Consider the following 20,864-nt stretch of genomic DNA (forward strand, 5'->3'; position numbering starts at 1 on the left):
TCTCTCATTATCAAAACTCTTTTTGTACTCAATGAGTGGCCCTTCCAGTCAATGTAAACAAACAGGTCACATATTGGCCTAGAGCAATCAAAATTATTTCGTAATTTTATTTTTCAATTTCCATGGCCCCATGCAAGCAGATATCTTTATATAATCGTTTCTGGTCTTGAACCTCTTGATTTTGCTTCTGTTCTAATGGCTTCGAAAATGACTGCCATGTTATTGGATCTGCTTGCAAGATTAATTATTTCAAATGATTATTAAGAACTTATTTACTTATAAATTATCTATTACTGGCATGAACGGAGGTCTCAAAGGTAGATATAAATGTAAGGTGAGGGGGGAGGGGAAGAGTGGAAACTACACTATACTATTTAACAATCTTTGTATCATACCATTAAACATTGCTGGAGGCTAAGAATAAGGGGTCAGAGATTTATCTGCCATTTTGCCTGTTTTCTCTCAAATAAGTACTGGTAAACCATTCTATAACTATATATAACCATGAAATATTAAGAAACAAATGCAAAGAGTGGCAAAAAACCAGTCTATTTATCATCAACTCAATATTCCTTTAAATGTTGATTATAAAATAATGTTAGCACTGGCCAGTTCACAGGATGTAAATATTTACACAAGAATGGCTGGTCAGTTTTCAAGGTGTGAATTCACCGTCAATTCACGGTCAACAAAGAGAACCTCTTAAAATCTAATACACACAGTCTGAATAATATTGCAATCATTGTCCAGTGTATTGACAATGTTCTGACCCTTAGGCAGTCGGGAAAAATCCAGACACACATAATGATTATATGGTTGCAGTGACATATACATTCGACATGTACATGTATACATTCTTTTGTGTGTCAATTGTACTGTGTCTTCATTTCATGTAAACATTGTGTTAATTTACAGTACATGTTATCAACAATTATAAAATATAGATTGGCTAGCTAGCTTAGATTATAATCTAAACTTAACACACCAAAGTTTAAAATTCCTTGTCTACATTTATTTCATTGATTGAGTTTTAACTACATTTTGTAATATAATTGTTCAGCTGTTGTTATTACTAAACAATGAGCACCAAACACTCTGTCTATAGTACATGTAGCTTTACTTTATGGTTAACATGGTTTATAATATACATGACTGTACAGATAGAGGCTATATCAGTTCCATCGCTTCAGCCCATTGCTGAAACAAGGTCATTGTTCATGATGAATAACAAGAGTATTTACATGATGAGGAGGATATATATATATAACAATTCTTTGAAATATCAAAAATATCTGAATTCATGAATGGCTTCATGTGTTCACTAGATTTGAGCCTATGATCTGCAGCTTTATGAGTTACTGTTCAACAGTTCTAACAAAAAAAAAAGATTTCGCAATAACATTACTAACAGACATTACAGTCCTACTAACACAAATATTATGTTTGTTTACCTTTATGACCTTCTTCTTGTAATTCAAACCCAATAGGTACTCTCGCCATAGTGCAAGAATATGACAAAACTTTTCACTCAAAATTTGGCTTCCAAAAAAATAAGTCACTGCACCACACCCAAAATGAAAATACGAATTCCCCCAGCTATAAGTATGTACTCTATTTCAACATCGTAAAGATCCGAGACGCATAGAGTCAAAGCTAACGTCTTTTTCCATGCCAATAATTACAGGCATAAAACCTGTTTGTATTTGGCGAAAAAAAAAATTATCGATTTTTTGCACAGGTTTGGTTAACTCGTACATGAATTTATTCGGGTAAGGCAGGTACGAATATTTCCTAACTTCCATTCTTCAATATACATGAATTAGATATACAGTGTATATATTTGTTGTTTAAAATATATTGCTTTGTATGTTAAATTGGTATTAATGTATTCAGGTATTATTGTTGGTGGAAGTGAAAGTTTGTTTTTGTCTTTTGTTTTGTGGGATTTTTTTTTTTTGGGGGGGGGGGGGGGGGTGTATACATACTTTTCAGGAAACTGAATCTGGTATTCTATGCTGGTGTAAATAAAAGTTACCATGCAAAAAGAAATCTTTGACGTCTCGCTGGGTAACTTTACTTTCACCATTTACTATATATACATATAGGCCTTTACATGTAAGCAACGAACTTTTTTTTTTACGATAGCTTAAACATGGAATTTGAGGCAATAATTGGTGGCTGTAGTCAAAAACCTGCATCACTGATATAGATCTAGAGCGTCTCTGAATTGTCTCTAAATATTGTCAGTTTAATGGGAAGAAATCGGGATAATATATTAATTTTTAAGTTAATTTCATTTATTTATTTTTAACTTTTTGTTTTAAAATCACGCTTGCTGCATTTTCATTTTTTTTTTTTTTTTTTTTTGCGCTAATGTGATTATATCTGGAAGGGAGAGAATTGTATTTAATTTCGTGTTAAGCTAAACGATTAAAATTAATGTACATCCTATCTATGTTTGAACCAGATTTATGTCCCTTTGACCTTTTGTGAATGTTATGTGGAAATCTTGTAAACATTCGATCAATTACATGTATTTGATTTATTTTATTTATTGATTTTTTTGTGTAAAATAAGTTGTTTGTGCGTCCTGTCTCTTGCAATTTGTATATGAACAGCCGAAATACATATTCGGGGAATGAAGCCAGGTAACTATAGCAATCCTGCATAGTTGCAGAATAAATAACATACCTTGTTCGCATGTCCGCACAAAAGTACTGTAGAAAGAATTTTGCCGTTTAAATTTGTATTAATCATAGATTATTGAATTAATTATCCATAATAAGTACGTAAATTATTATCATATTCGATTAAAATGTCACACATAGTAAGAAATGGTCAATTTCCCATTTATGTTAAAGTTACCATGGTAAAGCACTACAGTCAAGTTGCAAGTCCAATGTCAATCCATCCAAGTCTGTTGAGTTCGTGCTCTTAAAGAAGGTACATGTGCATCAATGAGTGATGTACGTAAAGGTTAAATACTTTAGCCACTAATATCAAAGTAGTCATTTACAGAGCTATAAACGATGCATCTAACAGCAGTTTAGAATGCGTTTATTTAAAACAATAAAATGCTTCATTGATGATTCATGCAGGTAATTATGAAAGTATAGCCACCTTTGTAGAAAAATGCATAACCCGCGTTATTTCCATCTTTCTTTTATTTCAAATTCATAAGTAAAAGTAACTTTATTAAAGTTAATGTTCAACTCGTTAGATTAAAGAAGTAGTCAAGTCTTCTTTAATGGGAATTTGAGTTTGACGTCATCATGATTATTTCATGCATGCAGTCTGTGATTTTTCTTAGGTTGCTGAATGTGTTGACCGATTTATAAACTTGTTATATCTGAATCATGTAGATTTCAGTCCTGCCAGTTTCTACAGAGTTATAAATCACGATAGGTTTTCTTTAGAAATAGAGTAGAAAATACTGAATGTAAATATTTAAATGATAAAATGCTTTCTTTGGTGATTTATGCGGGATATGAAGTTGGCAACATCGCAGAAAAAAATGCATAACCCTCATGAGCGGGTTATGTAATTTTTTTCTGCAGTGATCATCAAAGAAACAACAAATTAATAAATTGATTGTATGAATTAAATTAAATCAACTTAACTAATGTCAATGTACATAAGTACGTTAGCTAAAAGAAACAACCAAACCGTCCCCAATGGGAAGTTGTCCGACATCATCGTGATTTTTTCGTTCAGTCCGCGATCTAATCGGCATCCGAATATATTTATATCTACCGAGTATGATTCCCACTATTTCTCACTGAAACTTACAGTTCATCCATAGCTCTATAATTACATTTACCAAGTATTATTTCCTCAATGTCTTATACGGAAACTTATAGTTAATTCATAGCACTATATCAGACTGAAATCTACACGGCCCTTTTATTGATTGGTCGAAATCTACAGCGGCTGAAACTGTCAAGAAACTGACAGGACTGAAATTGACATCTCCTGTTTATCGATTGGTTGAAGCCTTAAGCGACCTAGGAAAAATCACGGACTGCACGAAATGATCATGGCGATGTCAGATCTCACAGGAAACGATTTGGCTGTTTCTTTTGGCTAATGTACTTTTGTACATAAACAGTAATTTAGTGAATTTTACTAACTTTTCATAATTAATTTATTAATTACTTAAAAGAAAGATGTTAACGCGGCTTATGATTTTTTTCTGCAATGTCGCTACCTTCATCTCGAATATATCACAAAAGAAACACTTTATTGTTTAAATGGAAACAGCTAGACTGAAATCTACACTCCCCCGCGTTTATCGATTGATCAAAACTTACAGTGACTTAAGAAAAATCAGATAATAAAGTTGAAATGATCAATTAATTTTAAATACACACACGGTGGGACAAGCGTAAACTATTTAAGAAATAAACAACGTTATTTAGTGAACATGGTGTTATGAATAGCAATTGCTCTGTTGGCATATTCCATGATGCGCGCTAGCGCATCATGGAAAATATGCCAACAGAGCAATTGCTATTCATAACGCCATGTTCACTATATAATCGTTGTTTATTACTTATATTTGCATTTTACCACCACCCTGTATTAGTCTAGACCTTGACATTTAGCAATTTGCATCACAAATAAACATTCAGACTGTAATGTATCTTTTTAATTCACATATATTTGTTAACGGAATCAATGATATGTTATAACAGTAATTCCTTTAAAATGTTATCATAAGACATGTTTTTTAAAATATTTAAAAAAAACATCAATTTTATGGAGTTGGAAAAAACACATGATGTATCGTATAGTGGTTTAAGTATATGACGTCACACTTTTATGACGTCATAATATAAAGACAGAGCAATTGTGATTATAGAAAAATAATTGCAGTTCCTCCCTATGGACTTACAGTGGGAAAGAACACTGCATATGCAAATATTTAAGAAATAAACAACGTTATTTAGTGAACATGGCGTTATGAATAGCAATTGCTCTGCTGGCATATTCCATGATGTGCGCTAGCGCATTATGGAAAATATGCCAGCAGAGCAGTTGCTATTCATAACGCCATGTACACTAAATAATCGTTGTTTATTACTTATATTTGCATTTTACCACTCGCAAATACCCTGCATTAGCCTAGATCTGACTTTTAGCTATTGCATCAAAATTAATCATTCAGACTGTAATGTATCTTTTTAATTCACATAGATTTGTTAACAGAATCAATGATATGTTATAACAGTAATTCTTGTAAAATATTAATATAAGACAGGTTTTAATATTAAAAATACATCAATTTTATGGAGTTAGAGAAAAACTCATCATGTATCGTATAGTGGTTTAAATCTAAAACGTCATTGAAAAGTATACGACGTCACACCTTTATGACGTCATAGTATACACACGGAGCAATTGCGATTATAGAAAAATAATCGCAGTTCCTCCGTATGGACTTACAGTGGGAAAGAACAATGCATATGCAAATATTACTTAAATAAGTGCAGCTCCTCCATACGGGCTTACAGTGGGCAAGAACAATTGATATGCAAATATATTGGTATAAATGCAAAACGCATCAAAAATCCAATCCAGTAAAGAGAAGCATTAAAAGTGAGATAAAAACGTAAACTTTTTTTTAAATTTTGTACATTTTTCATAACTCATAACTTATGAAAACTTTGGAATATATTTCATGTTCTTAATTAATCATTATTTTTTTGGCTCACGGCATATATTTATCATCAAATTGCAGTTGATAGTTGATCATTTTATGGTACACTTTAAGAATTGATTAAAAAATTGCATTTGATAGTGCATCACTTTGTTTTAAAAAAGATGCTCAACTTATTGTCTTGAATATATGCATGTATAACAAAAAAGAGAATATTAAGAACAAACTGGGAAGAGACATACATTCAAGGCTGATAGACGCACCTGACCAATACTTGTAAACTTATAGAGAAATAAAGTAGGCAGCTTACTGTACTTGAAATTGAGACATTCATTTGATTAATTGTGTTTAATTTGAAATTTGAAAATAATCATGACATGTACATATTGTAATAATGAATTTTTATTTAAAAATTGGGATACTTAGTATAAAGTTTTAATGTAATATACACACATCTTCATGGTTATACACATCAAAAGGGCAGCCCCTCCCCTACACATCAGACAGAACAAACACTATTGTCAATGTCAGTGTGTATGTGATAGGCAATACTTTCATACATGCTTGTCAGTAATTTCATAAATGGAGATTCTGAATTCTCTGTCTGGTAGCAGTTTGTATTTTACTGAATGGATATTGTCTGAGTGACTGTTGGTATGAGTATAGGGCAGCATGGAGGTTCCCTGATATCTGTTGACAAATCCCCAGGATCTCCCAGGGGATGTGTCTGAAAAATACAGGTATTAACTGTCCCTGATCATGGTGGACTAGGACCTGTAGATCATCTAAAGCTCTCTGTGCTCTTAATGTATCGACATGTCTAGAGCACAAAAACTCTAGCATATACAACAGTACAAGGGGTGGAATACACAAGAGAGGCTCATTGTTTTGCTCACTAGACTGTTGTTCTGGCATTAATTCATTGATATAAAAGATGTCATTGTAAAGATATATATTATGTGCCACAGCCTGTCTCATCTTTGTAGACAAGGACTGTCCTCCTACAGTCTCAGTATATCTCTCTCTGTCTACATGACCCGCATACATCAGGTATGGCCGTGCTAACTTAACTTTTGTTAAATCTATAACAGATAATGCTTCCCTATATCTGAATGTCTTGTAATAATACATTGCAATATATAAGACGTCAGACACACACCCAAACTTAGCTGTTAATTTCAGCATATGACAGGATAGCTTGTCTAGAATATACAACTGTTTGTTGGAACCTGTGTAACTGTACATGTTGTGTAACATAAATGCGGTATTCTGAAATATGGCGGCTGTAAGTTTTTGTAACATGACAATGTGATACTGTGTCAGTGGTAAACTTAACAACTGTTCTACCGTATGTAGATATCTTTCACAGAAATGTAGGTCCAATGTGCATATTGAATGATTTGCCTCTATCTCTTCGAAAATATCTTTATCAACTTCAACTTCAGATATTAGAATGAGTTCATCAGTACAAATTGCAAGTCGTGGATTACACAGAACATTAGTGATGTAGGAACTGATGGAGGGACTGTGTAGCAGTAATGTTATGCCCGTCTTATACAATCTATATAGTCGCGTGAATAATGTCTTCTGTGCATCACCATAGATATTGCTCAGAAACATGTTGTTTTCTGGGATAAAAAAGTTCGGACACACTCCCTCGTACACCCATTTAAGAAGAAGTTTAAAGCAGACCCAGAAACCGCCCAGGATATTTTGTGGACGCCAGTGAGGTTGTGTATTTTGTTGAATCGCCCAGAAAACAGCCGTTTTCATATGGTACGAGCAGAGTAGTTTATCCTCATCTCTCAAACCTTTGTTAATTATTTCCTTTAGGAACAATTTCAACAATCCATACGTTAAGAATTGTGTGGGATTCATCGAATACACAAGTTTGTATTCCGCCTGAGAAAATGAAACTCTCCATTCGTTGTCTAGATGGTATCCTAGTTTGTGTCCAATTGCTACGAAGTGACATCCATTTCTGACGATGTCATTGACAACATGAGATGGGGGCCATAATTGACATCTGTCTATCCACGAGTAGGCAGAAGGAGGCCAGAAATCACTAACAAAGCAATGGGCTTCATCGTATTCTATCACACCATCATATAATCCACTACTACATGGTCCATGGATTGTTTTAGAACTAAGTCCGATAAGAGATTTCATGACCTCTCTATACTTTAAACTTGATATATAGAACCCTCCATGCATCCTTACACAAGCAGATAACACTTCACTGATCGCTCTTTCCATTGGTAACCATAGTAAAGTAAATCCTGGTGGACTCTCAGAACTGTCACAGAGAATAACAGCGTCTTCTTGTGTGTTGTAAAACTGTACCTGAGAGAAGTCCCAGATCACTCGGTGGTCATTTCGCCAATACATCGTGTCTTGGTCTGACCCATGCAATCTAAATCCTTCTCTGTGACTCCCACTCAGCATCACTCTGGACGGATTTTTCATCATCTCGTTGTTTTCCAACATCTCCTTTATGTCCACTATATCTCTCCTTGAAGCCACCTGTTGTGGGGTTCCCATTTTGAGACACATTCCTATATACACTGACTCAGATATGCTCCGAACAGCCATCCTACGGAAATAAAAATGAATGCTGCCTGCTCTAATTGTGACTAAATACAGTTTTCTATATATTAAGTGTTCTGTTTAACAAAGTTTTTTCTTACTTTTGTTTTGCCATAGAAGAGTCCATTGCTAGGGATTTTAGTGTTTTATTTTTAGCCTTGGAAAAACCCGATACATACATGTATGAACTTAACTACTTACATTAAAAAACAAACAAACATCAAAATGCCTGACAGCCATCCGTGGTCGCTGGACGCCGTAGATTCATTAAATATTGTCATTCATATACATATGTTATATATAATATTCCTTTTCTTTTGACCCATCGATCTTTTTTTTTTTTTATCAAATCGGATGTAGGGACTTACAAAATCGTAACGGAGGTTACCAAAAATATCTCTGTCGCTCATGCAACATTACTAAGGGGGAAAAATGTAAATATGATGTTTAAAATTTTATGTCTATTGAAAGTCTTAAAAAGTATTTGTTGTTTCTACAATTCAAATGTGAAAGTAAAGATTCAAAATTTCTATAACCTCCGTTAAAACATCTAAAGCATTCGTTAAGAAGAAACTTTGAAAATGCGTTTACCTTAAGGTTGAATCTATCTGCCACTCTGCCTATTTTCTGTCTACTATCTATTTTATATAAAAAAATATTACATGAAATATCGAAAGTTGGGAAAAACAGTCTGACTCAGACTACATGTTACTGCCGGTATATATATATCCGAAATATCCAACATATTATTAGGCACCTGACGTTATAAATTTGATTTTGTCAAGATATTTATATTAAAAAATTCCAAATACAATATTTTTAGGTATAGGGTATTTAAATGTATTTTCATGATGACAAAAATGTATAACGCCAGGTGCCTGTGAATATATATAAACTAAACAGAATGGGCAATCCTCCCATCCTTTTATATATATATTCAGTACACGTAGCTAGATATTTATACAATAAAATAAATTTTTGGTGATTCATGCGGGTATGGAGATAACGATCATTGCAGCAAAAATATACACGTATTCCACATCATTCATTTGATTATTTCACACAAAATGTTCAGAATTTTGATCGAAACATAAAGATTTAAAGTCTGATCATCTCAAGATACTTATATGTTTGAATGTTTGTTTAATCTCATCTATTCGATAAACAAAATGTCATTTAAAGCAGAATTGTAAGTGCAACATACATAAATATGACGTTTAGGAATCTCTTTTGAAATAATGTCAAATCTATAACTTTTCAATGAACAAATCAGAACAAATCAGGGGTTTTGAAATCGTTTGAATTTTTTCCTTTTAAATTAGCGTTCGATTTGATGCTTTGTGTAAAAATTATCTTGTTTAAAGATAGCCGCACTTTAGTGAAATATACCGCCAAAACTAATGTGATGACCATATTTGTGTAATGAATATTTTTAAAAGCATGTTTATGAAATAATTACTGATATGGTGATTTTGCACGGAATAATAATTTAATTCTGCTATAAAAAGGTAAGTATTTAATTTAGTTGATACATCGCCCATATTGCAGTATCAATGCAGTTCCGTTGTTAGGGGTTACGTTATAACGTAGGGTATATACACCGTCACGTTTTGGTTACCGCGTTAGTTACTGAATTTGATCGGTGGCAATCAGACGTGTTTTACACAGAGCGCAAAAAATCAGAGAATTCACTATGAAAGAGAGCGATCATCGGACAGAAAGAGCAAGAGCTGGGTATACAATAGCCACTCTCAGTGGACATTTCATTCACATGCACTAGTATATCTTTGTGTGCACTGACATCAGGCATAAAGTCATCATGTTAAGAATAAAATATATTAATACCCCTATGTTTTGGTTACCATATTAGTTACTGAATTTGATAGGTGGCATGTTTTTATACAGAGTGGAAATATCAAAAGAAAATTTACTATTAAAAGAGAGCAACTATCAGAACAAAAGACCATAAGAGCTCACTTAAAAAGACAAAATTTAATCACTGAAAAACTCAAATGTTTTGATTTTAAAAAAAATTGAGTTATTCCCCTTTTAAAAATCTTGTCATAGATCTTGGTTCGTTATATATTACAAGTTTTAGCTTTTAAACTGAGATTATTATATTTTCCAAAACAAAATGACCACAAAGTAGCAACATACATGTAGTTAAAGTTAGAAAATGAAATGGAATTGTCATTAACCTAAATGCTATTTCAATTTATCCCTAGTAGAATTATGTGTACTTGTACAGTTGAAATTTGATATCTCGAAAGTCCAAACCACTTATATTTTTAAGTATTTTACCATCGATTTCTCGAATAACCTGTTATCTAGAAGTTTTTAAACAGGCCCATCTAGATCGAGATAACGAAGGTTGACTTTATTATACAATTCCCAAGAGGTGTCTCAGAATCAGTAACACTTTGAACTGACTCAATATAACGCATGACAAACACACAAGACATTGCATTTCTTTAATCTTTAATTGTTAATTATTTCATCAACACATGTACTGTATCGTACACAGATACAAAATCAAACATACAAACGTACAGAAAACATACACATACATGTACCAGCATATGTAGTGGACTGAATGGATGAACAAAATCACAACAGAATCAACAGTGTGTACAATGTATTTGTCAAACTAAAATAAAAAGAAATTAAAATAAAACAAAATGAGCACTTGTAAACATATTTTAAAAATGACAAAATTGTTAATATAAAGGTTTTACAGTTAACATAATACTGAATTTCAGTGTATAGCAAAAGTAAAGGCAGAAAATAGAGAGAAAAAGGGAAATATATAAAACTAGAGACGAGCTCGTTGCAAGCAACGATTAAGTTTTCCGTCGTAGCTGCGTCATACTTGTGACGTATTACAAAAAATTGATAGCTAACCGTAGTACAATATTAGATGTATAAACACTTAGAAACAAATTATTATATTCGGTGCTAGAGAATTCGTCTGGATCTGCATCGGTCGTGTGCAGTACGAACCGGGTGAGGGAATGTTGGCGTAAAGTGTATTAGGTATAAGGTTGTGGCGCGCTGTGGGCTGTAAGCTAAAACGAAGGGTAGGTTTGCCGTATTCCCAAAGGTCCACCAGTATACAGTTCCAGAGAAATAAACAGGCAATTGATGCAGGATTCCACATAAATTGGACGAGACTCAACGATGGCAACATTATAACAATTTAACAGACAGACATGTTACAAACAAGTCGGATATGGCCAGTAGTGGCCTCCGGACTCAAGACTCTGGGAGAGTCGGACGTGGCCGGGGCTGGCCGCCGTATTCCAGACTGCGCATTGACAATTGTACATAATTATTTATAAGAATCTTAACAATGAGTATAAGTTGACAGGTAATGATATAAGTAAGCTGAGTGAAAGGTTCACAGATAAATAAAATAATTAAATAAACTCAATGAGTCTTTGATGTCCAAGAAATGAAAATCTGATAATTGCACAATATTAACAGTCCTTGAGACATGACACTTTGTCTCTTTGAAATCACATATAAAGTCTGAAAAAGTGTCAATCACTAAATAAATAGTAACTTTGTAAGAAATAAACTGAGAGAAAAAAATTATGAAACAGATGTTGAATTTTACAAGTCCAAAAAAAAATATAATTGAACAGTGCATTTTGCACGATGATACTACATGTTTATAAGCAAATACAGATCTTAACACGTTGTCTCTAGTTTGATTTGCCGCATTTTATTCACAGAGTGGGACTGTGGTATTGTCCGGTACGAAGGTAAAAAGACCATTGGCAAACGTTTTACACGCATTTTTATCGAACGCAAGCGCCAATGAATCTCTTAGTATATATGCGGAGATCCTGGAAATTTTACAGGGGGTTTTGAAGAATAATTTTGTATTTCGAGGAGGGAGAACATGCGCGGACCAAAATTTTTTCCGGGGTGGGGGTTGAAAAGTCAGACGGTTATTTGAGTTTGCCAAGGGATGTCCGATGCATATTTGGTAGGTTTATAAGGTACACGTAATTGAAAGAAATTTCGCTGGGAGGGGGGGGAGGGGGTTCTGGAACCCTTCCACTTCTAGATCCGCGCATGGAGAAGACCGATGTCGGTAATTTTACTGTAATTTTAACCATTTTTATTTAATTATTCATGTTCATAATTATCGGAAAGCTAATATTACCTTTCAAAGCAGTTAAAACTTAAAACTTAAGATACGAACCATTTAGTCTCGGTGAGTATTGCGTCCGCGTACGAAAGAAATGGCAATTTTCAAGAAATTCGGATGGACGATCTGTGTCCTAGGTCGTCCATCCGATTCTTTTTCAGACTAAAAGCTACAGACCTGCAGTTAGAGATTGTCAAACTCTTATTGATTATGTCAATTTGTTTGTCTCAAAGAATCATTTTTTAAATCAATAAAGTTTTACCTTAAAAAAAAGAACGAAATCGGGCACAATTTTCAATGTTAGCATTTTACAATTTTATGGTCTAATAAAATTTCAAGAAACAACTCTTCATTGCTTTATCCGAAATATTGCATGAAAAAAAAATTTACATCGCATTTTTTAAATTACAAAAGGATATTCAAAATGAACTTGGATTAACCGCTAACAAACAGGCATAAAGAGAGACTGAGAATCAATTTCTTCTCCTGTTTTTTACATCAAAAGAAATTCAAAAATAAATCAAAATATATTTTTTCTTTGTATGCGTTAATGAATATGTAGATCAGCAAGGGGTTCTTTGTCGTGCAAGCACCTACTTAACAGATTGTTACACGGGTCTACAACGATGACAAATATCGAAAAGGCAATATTGTGGGTGAAGGATGAATGTTTAGTTTGTTTTTTATGTTTATTTTTGATACATGTAATCATATTTATCTGGATCGGTTATGTCTGTTGGTTTGTTTTGTTTATTAAAGAGGGGAATAAAGAAATGAGTAATTTCCAGGCACGTAGCATCGTTTTTGAAAGGGGGGGGGCAAACTCATCCAACAAATCTTGACAAGCAAAAAAAGAAAAAGAAGAATTTTGAATTTTCCAAATTTTTCAAAATTTCACTCATAATTTCATGATTTTTATACCATTTTTTTTATATGCTACCAAAAACGGGGGAGGGGGGGGGCAACTCCATGATAATTCAATTTTTTATGTAAATTTAAAAAAAAAAGTTGCTGCGAGAAAAAGTGGGGAGAGGGCATGTTTATGTAATATAACATGCGAAACTGATTTCATTCCACCCACAAGCTTCGAATAATAAAATAATTTTAATGAAAACAATATAAATAGACGTCATAAATCCCAAATCAAACGACATATTACCACTTGATTCTGCGCGTCTTTTTAATGAATTTATAAACAGCGGCAAATTCTAAAATGTATTTTTAAAGGTAATGTTAGCTGCAAGTCTGTAGACCTTGTATGAAAAATTTTGGATGGTAGTCAATTTTTCCGGGATACAGACCGAGCGGTACATATATTCAGCTAAGGTAACTAAGAATGCTTCCAATAAAATACTTTGTTGAGTAATGAAAGCTTTTAAGAAAGCAATACTTATATTTGTTTAAAATATAACACCCCAATACTTCGTCTTACATTCGCCATTTCTAGAACAAGCAGAACCAGTATCAGTCCGACCGGCCTCACCATATACATTGTTGGAATTTAATTGTCCTAGCATTGCATTGCTCTGCATGTACACAATTTCTTTTAAAAATTAAACACTAAAAGAGTTTATCTATATGGCTACACATAACGTACACACGTGATTCAAAATAACCCAGACGGAAAACGGTAAAGAATTCAGTCATTGAGTCTACATTTTATAGAACTTGTAACAAAAACACATTGCGGGTCTGAATGTTTGATGATATGTCAATCTATCAATTTACAGTTTGATTATTCTTTTCGATTGCTAAGGCTACAGCGTATTTGATGAACATTGAACAACATTTTTTCCATGCCACTTTTTTCCATGGAAGATATAGCGAGTACAAGTATAAAGCATTTATAAAATTTATTTAATTACCTCTTTAGAATTGTGTATGGAATAAATAATTTATAAGTTGCTGCTGAAGGTTGTTTGGTATTTTCGTTTGTAGATGTTTTGCAAGTAAAAAACGTGAAACGCGGGGCAAGTCATAATTAATATCCCTAATAACCGTAACTTAAAACTAGCGGCCTTGGATTCAAATATTATCGTATACGAATATTAAGTTCACTTTTTAAAATCATCTCCACGATGATAATTATATTATATCCATCGCAGATCAGTATTTTTTTTTGGCTTTTATCGGGAGCAATCCCGCGTTCGTTTAAATTGCTAGCGTACATTTGTCATGCCAGTAATACACATTGTGCTTTATAAGACGGCCGTGTAAACGTATTGTAGAAAAGCTGAGTTTAATTACCATGCATTGGAACCATTTTATTAACACATCTGAACACTGAAACAATTCAAAATTTCTCTGTAACAGTAACACAGTGGGGCGTTAAACGTGTACGTCCAGCTCTACAAGCACATGCACCAGTCTGTCGTCTAAGCGACGGCATGAATACAGCTAGCGACTCGCCTATCGATCGGTTACCTGAGCCTCGCAATGCATCTAAATATAGACAGGGGCACAGTAATGAAACAAACAACAACAATAATGTCAAAGAGGTTCATCTTTATGAAATGAAAATGTACATATGAATAAAAACATTTGGGAATTTTATGTGGAATTATTTTTGCGCGCTACATGTATTAGTTAGTGCATTACAAGAAGCCCTTTCATAACCTCATAAACGTGCGCACCCCCACAAAAATGGACCGAACTGACAACAATTGTTTCTGCAAATACTGACTATAAATTACGAAAAAATTAAATTGAATACCATGGAAGGATTCAAAATTAATTTCTTTACAACTTTGCTTCAATAATGCATTAGACATTTTTATTCCTTTTTAAGTTATTGACAAGAAACTTTGGACGCCTCTAACTCCCTAATTATAGGGGCCAGCCCCTTTTTCGGTATACCGAATGAAAGGTCTGGGTAAGACCAAGAACTTTTAAAATACATGTTATAACAATTTTTTATCAGGTAGAAAACTAACACCTTTGTTTCAACATCTTTACCACCCCTTTTATTTGCATTTAAATAATAAATAAAATATATCTCGCACAAATTCAATGTATTTGCTTCCAAACCAGCCCATCTTTGAGACTCTGCCAGTCATCGTTGAAGCTAAACCCCCCTGGACAAAAGAAGTCGTTAAATTTTACTAAAAGGGGAATAACTCAAAACCAGATAGGGATTTTTCTCCAACTAAAATATGCAGCGACAACATCACGCGGCATGTTATCAGTCCTGAAAATTTCAAAACAATCGATGAACAAACGAGCGAGATATTAAGGATTAAAGTTAGCGTCTAGAAGAAAAAAAAAATAAGAAATTTGAAATTTTTTCAGAATAATAGTAAGGTTTTCCGCTCCCAGCGGAAAACCTTAATAAACATGAATTATTTCTGATGAAAAGAATATAATTTCGATTGAACAAAAATACTATTCATCAATGCATTTATAGTGCAGCAAAACAGTTTTCACTAATTTCAATCTAAAGAAAGGTTTTAGTGACACTTTAGAGTAACTTTACAAATTCAACGCAGATTTCTTAATTCATTAAAATTTTGGTACGTGTAAAATCTTGCTGAGGATGATTTTTTTTTCTTTCCAAACAAATGAAGTTTACATAACGGGTACCATGTGTTTGAAACAAGTTTACACTGTTTCTGCCTTCAAAATTTACACTTTACACTATTTCCTTATTAAAAATTAACTCTATCTGTTTTTCAACAGCAAATTTACATTTTACAAAATATTAGATTAAACTGCCTTACTCAACCCACCTTTATACCGGTATATAATTGCAATCTCCAAAGCCATAAAGCTTTTACACAGCATTTGCAAAATCAGGAATAAAATATGTAAATGGTTAGTTTCAAAAAGCATTTGCATGGCAAATCTTTTCACAATACACCAGTAATAAATGTAAAACACAACTTTACACTTAATTCCTTGTACACCGTACATATACAAGTACTTGTTTGACCAACAATATCATTGTTTGGAAAATTAAAATTGCATTTTTGGGGTAAACCCAAATTCTGTTGATCAGACTGTAAATAATACTGTGGCATCATCTATTCTGTTTCCATAGAAACATGACTTTTTTTTGCATATTGGGTGATCGTATCTGATTGTACAGTTTCAGTTTGTAAGTAACATACCCAGCATTCTGTGTAAAACAACTCATCAAAATGGTGGTGACTGATGTATATAATAAAAGATGGAGAGAAAAATACAACCAAAATATTCAGGGTTTTTGACAATTGGTATAAAAAAATAGTATAAAAACAGGGGTTTTTTTTATGAACAATAACAAAACATAAAAAGTTTTTAAGTGATGAAGATTTGATGATTTTAAAAAACTGAACAACATGTAAAGAAAAAACCCCAAAATCTCATGTCATATTACTAACCACAAATAAAATCTACAACAAAATTAAGGAGCTTAAAAAAGCTGTAAATTTTTCAGGTTAGCTCTGATAAAATGTGTTGGATGGAGAAAAACAATATGAAGTTGTATGACAAATCTGCTTTGGTATTACATGAAAAGTAAACATTGCATTATGGAAATAATTTCATGATTATAACAAAAAGTTGGGGGTGGGTGGGGGTGGGGGTGTTAAAATGAAATCAGAGGAACCAGCTGATGAAATGTTGATTTTGGGATGCACTGAGAATTCTTGATCTGAGATTTCACCTTCTTTCACCAGTGAACACATGAATGGTTTGTAAATCGATCTAGTCTAGGACAGAATCCACATAAAATATACAACCATTTTAAAATACTAAAATCTACAGTTAATGCATCTAGCACTTTAATCTGGGAATTGATTGCTTGTGTATACTCAGTATATACCACAGGAATACAAAAATGAATAAATCTTTGCACGCAAAAAATCATGTCTTCCTCATTTTCAGGATATTTGAGATTATGAAGTCGCCTTTCGAGATTTGATACAAAGCAATGAGGAAACATTTCTGCATTTAAAAAAAAAACTTCACTTAATAAAAAATTTTGAATAATGTTGTTGTGAATTTGTGACCTTATTATAATACATTGACAATGTGAAAAGTATTTGCAAAAAATAAACAAAACAAAATGGTTCAACATAAACTAAAATGTTATCTTAAAGACAGTTTCTGTGTATCACGTGTCTCTTGTTTACCTTTCTTAATCACATTTCTATGGTATTATGTTTTATATAAATCATGTGTTGAAATGATCAAGTAATGCACAAATCATTAAAGCCTTTACTAACAATTTGGTTAAAGTTGCATATGGTATAAATAATACTTTTAAAAGTTATTTTAACACTAATTAAGTCTCTCACACCTAATCAATTCTATCTACATGTACAATCCCTCGTAACAATCAATTTCTAAATGTTACATGTACTCATTACAAAATACCGTAATACACGTTATGAAACACATATCAGAGCAAAGAACAGATTTTTACATCTCTAAGTTTTATCAGTCTTTAGTGTTTTTTTACATTGACAAACCCAAATTTTGCTGAAATCAACAAAAAAATGTTGCATATTCTTACATACATGTACAAGCATAATAAATAATTCTATAATAATCATTCTTAAAATGGCATGGACTTAGCACTTGTATTTGGGATATAAAACCTTCTTCATCATCACACATTAATTCTGTACATTTTTTGGAGTGAAAAACAATGTTTTTGAACAACAATGATTTTGATAAAAAATCAACATAACGAACATAACCAAATGTCAAATTAACTTGTACAATGAATATGTCAAGGTTATCAGATCCAAGTATCAGCCTGCTCCTTTGAGTCTAAACATTTCAAGTAAATAATCGAAAAAAATGGACATCTTTCCATTTGTCTGTTTTTCAATATGGCATCACATAACTGTGCATAACTGTTACGATCTTAATCGATGTCTTGCCACTGCATTAAAAAATTCTAATCTGCAAAATACAATTTGAGTCATGAACTATCTGTTAGGTTTTTTAACTAGATAAAAACAGAACAGAAGATATTTTAGATCACTATTATCACCTACATGTAGCATCACTATGAGTTTTTAGAGGTTTCTTTTTATTTAATTTGAAATACTAAAAATAAATATCAAGATCTTTTATAAAGTCTTATTATTTCCTCTTTCTTTATCACATTCAACACATTATTTTATAGCAATGATATTCATAAACAAAACAATAATTAGCTTTCTTTTCTTGTTTAGGCTGATACATATAATTATACATGTATTTACCCCCTCCGAGCGTTTTCTTGTCTTTTCCTTTAGTAATCTGATTGTGTTTATAATGCAACTGACATACCCAATACTGCTGCAGCTCTAAATACCAGTATACAATTTTTGCATACTGTTATTTTGAAAATAACCATTCTTTCTACTGTTTAAAACTTCTTTTGTTCGACTGTAATTTTTATCAGCGTTGGATGCATGGTGACAGATTTGTCAATTAATGAATTGTGTTTAAATCATTATATGAAGTTTTATTTTTCACTTTACCCTAAATTTTGCTCGCTCTATACGATATGAATAAATTTGAACAGATTCAAAGAGAAACGTAAATATTCACATTGAAATGCTTTTATTTCTTTGATTGCTGATTCATTCTGATAATGAAGATATCAAGAACTGCACACAAAATTCACTCTTGCAACAGAAAGTACCCATTCTGCAATGTTTGTTACATGTACCTCCACACCCATACGAACCACAAAGCTCTAGATAAAAGGGTATCAAATATCACACTATTACACACGTACATGTAATTAGTATGATGATATTACAGACATCACAAAGAGCCAGAACAATGTCCCGCATACACATTTATACTTTGAGACTTTGTAATTTATATATGTCGCTGGTTAATACATACCAGGTTGATCCTGGGGATACCCTGGGTAGTTATCATTTATCTGGGTCACGTTGATCAGAGCCGGGTCCCCTACACCAAATCATCATCATCATCATCATCATCATCATCATCATCATCAACAACAACAACAAAAACATAATTCATCATTATCGACATGTTTTAAATTTGATCATAAGCTAGGAACAAACAACATGTTTGTATATATGCATGAATGTTTATATGCATATTCATTTTTGAGAACAGGAATTCTTAAGTGCACTGTAGCTCTATACAAAACTGGATTATCAAAAATACTTTCAGACATGTTGTAAACTTTTATTTTTCAATTTAAAAAATTCATAACCTATTTAAAATTGAATGGCCGCATTTATTCTATTTTATTGGGTTATACGCAAACTTTTTGAACTCCTATGCTATATGCATGTACATCTAAAATAAACAAAATGCAATGATAACATTTCATAAGCATATCATTCTAATTGTGCACTAATGCAAAAATCCATCTGGGTATCCTAATGTGCATATGCCTATTTGAAAATTCATATTCACAATGCAGACACTTGATATGAAATGTCATTCTTTCCCCACACAATGCCATAAAGGAGAGTGTTTATCGCTACTTTAGTCAAAAGAGCACTGGATTTTGTTATTGATTGCAGTCTCATCAGATTTCTGGACTGTCCCTGTCCAAGATCAGCAATTTTAATTTAACCATGAAATGTCAGCGAGAGTCTCTAGCAAATTCTAACTCTCCCATAATCTGGCAAGCAAGAACAGAGCAGTCGACACACTCCGCAAAGGAGCATAACTAAATATGCTAATGTCTACATGTCTGATGGATTTCAACACAAAGAATTAAGTGATATGAGAGAGAGAGAGAGAGAGAGAGAGAGAGAGATTGACTTATCTTGTTATTAATCATATTTTGCACAAGGAGAGTAGAAGAGGAAGAGGGGAAGGATGTGGACTCTAAATCGATACAACTTTTACAAATGTAAAACATGCATACAAGTATTTTTGTCAATAAACAAGGGCCATGCATTAATTTATACAGTACTTGTAGCACTCAACGCTTTAAAACATACAACTACATGGACATGATGGATGCACTTGCAATATTTAGTAAATGAAGTACTTGATCTACATTTAATGCTTATATTTTCCAACTTAAAAAAATATAACAATAAAAAACTTTAATACTTAAAACTTGCTGTACGAATGTATTTATGACAACCATAGTATATTAAGTCATTCATTGTGGTTCTAACAGGTTTTATTTTAATATGGGACCCAAATCTCTCATTATCAAAACTCTTTTTGTACTCAGTGAGTGGCCCTTCCAGTCAATGTAAACAAATGGGTTCACATATTAAAACTAAAACCTGTTAGAACCTCAATGAATGACTAATAACAATCAAAATTATTTCGTAATTTTATTTTTCGATTTCCATGGCCCCATGCAAGCAGATATCTTTATATATCGTTTCTGGTCTTGAACCTCTTGATTTTGCTTCTGTTCTAATGGCTTCGAAAATGACTGCCATGTTATTGGATCTGCTTGCAAGATTAATTATTTCAAATGATTATTAAGAACTTATTTACTTATAAATTATCTATTACTGGTATGAACGGAGG

General features: G+C 32.7%; 2 protein-coding genes across 9 annotated transcripts in view; both read right to left on the minus strand.

Annotated features, from left to right (window-relative positions):
* Positions 1–19,254, minus strand: part of LOC128183837 (anoctamin-4-like) — a 61,683-nt gene extending 42,429 nt beyond the window's left edge. For 5 of the 7 annotated variants that reach the window (XM_052853005.1, XM_052853001.1, XM_052853002.1 and 2 more), the window contains exon 1: positions 1,452–1,758. In XM_052853005.1, coding sequence (XP_052708965.1) covers positions 1,452–1,500 — 49 coding nt within the window. In that variant the 5' untranslated portion in view covers positions 1,501–1,758. Of the gene's footprint in view, positions 1–1,451; positions 1,760–19,229 lie in introns of those variants that run through there. The other 2 variants (XM_052853007.1, XM_052852998.1) reach the window with 2 other exon arrangements.
* Positions 5,086–8,941, minus strand: LOC128183839 (uncharacterized). Of its 2 annotated transcripts, none has more exons than XM_052853010.1 (2): positions 8,347–8,714; positions 5,086–8,252 (listed from the first exon to the last, which is right to left on the minus strand). In XM_052853010.1, exons 1-2 carry the CDS (start codon positions 8,424–8,426, stop codon positions 6,236–6,238), a joined length of 2,097 nt encoding a protein of 698 aa, XP_052708970.1. In that variant the 5' UTR covers positions 8,427–8,714; the 3' UTR covers positions 5,086–6,235. The 2 variants fall into 2 exon arrangements, with proteins under 2 accessions (XP_052708970.1, XP_052708971.1); XM_052853011.1 differs by lacking the exon at positions 8,347–8,714 and adding an exon at positions 8,837–8,941 and having other exon boundaries at positions 5,087–8,252.
* Positions 19,255–20,864: the final 1,610 nt, after the last annotated feature.

The sequence above is a fragment of the Crassostrea angulata genome, chromosome 5, assembly GCF_025612915.1.
Source record: "Crassostrea angulata isolate pt1a10 chromosome 5, ASM2561291v2, whole genome shotgun sequence".
Lineage (NCBI taxonomy): Eukaryota > Metazoa > Mollusca > Bivalvia > Ostreida > Ostreidae > Magallana > Magallana angulata.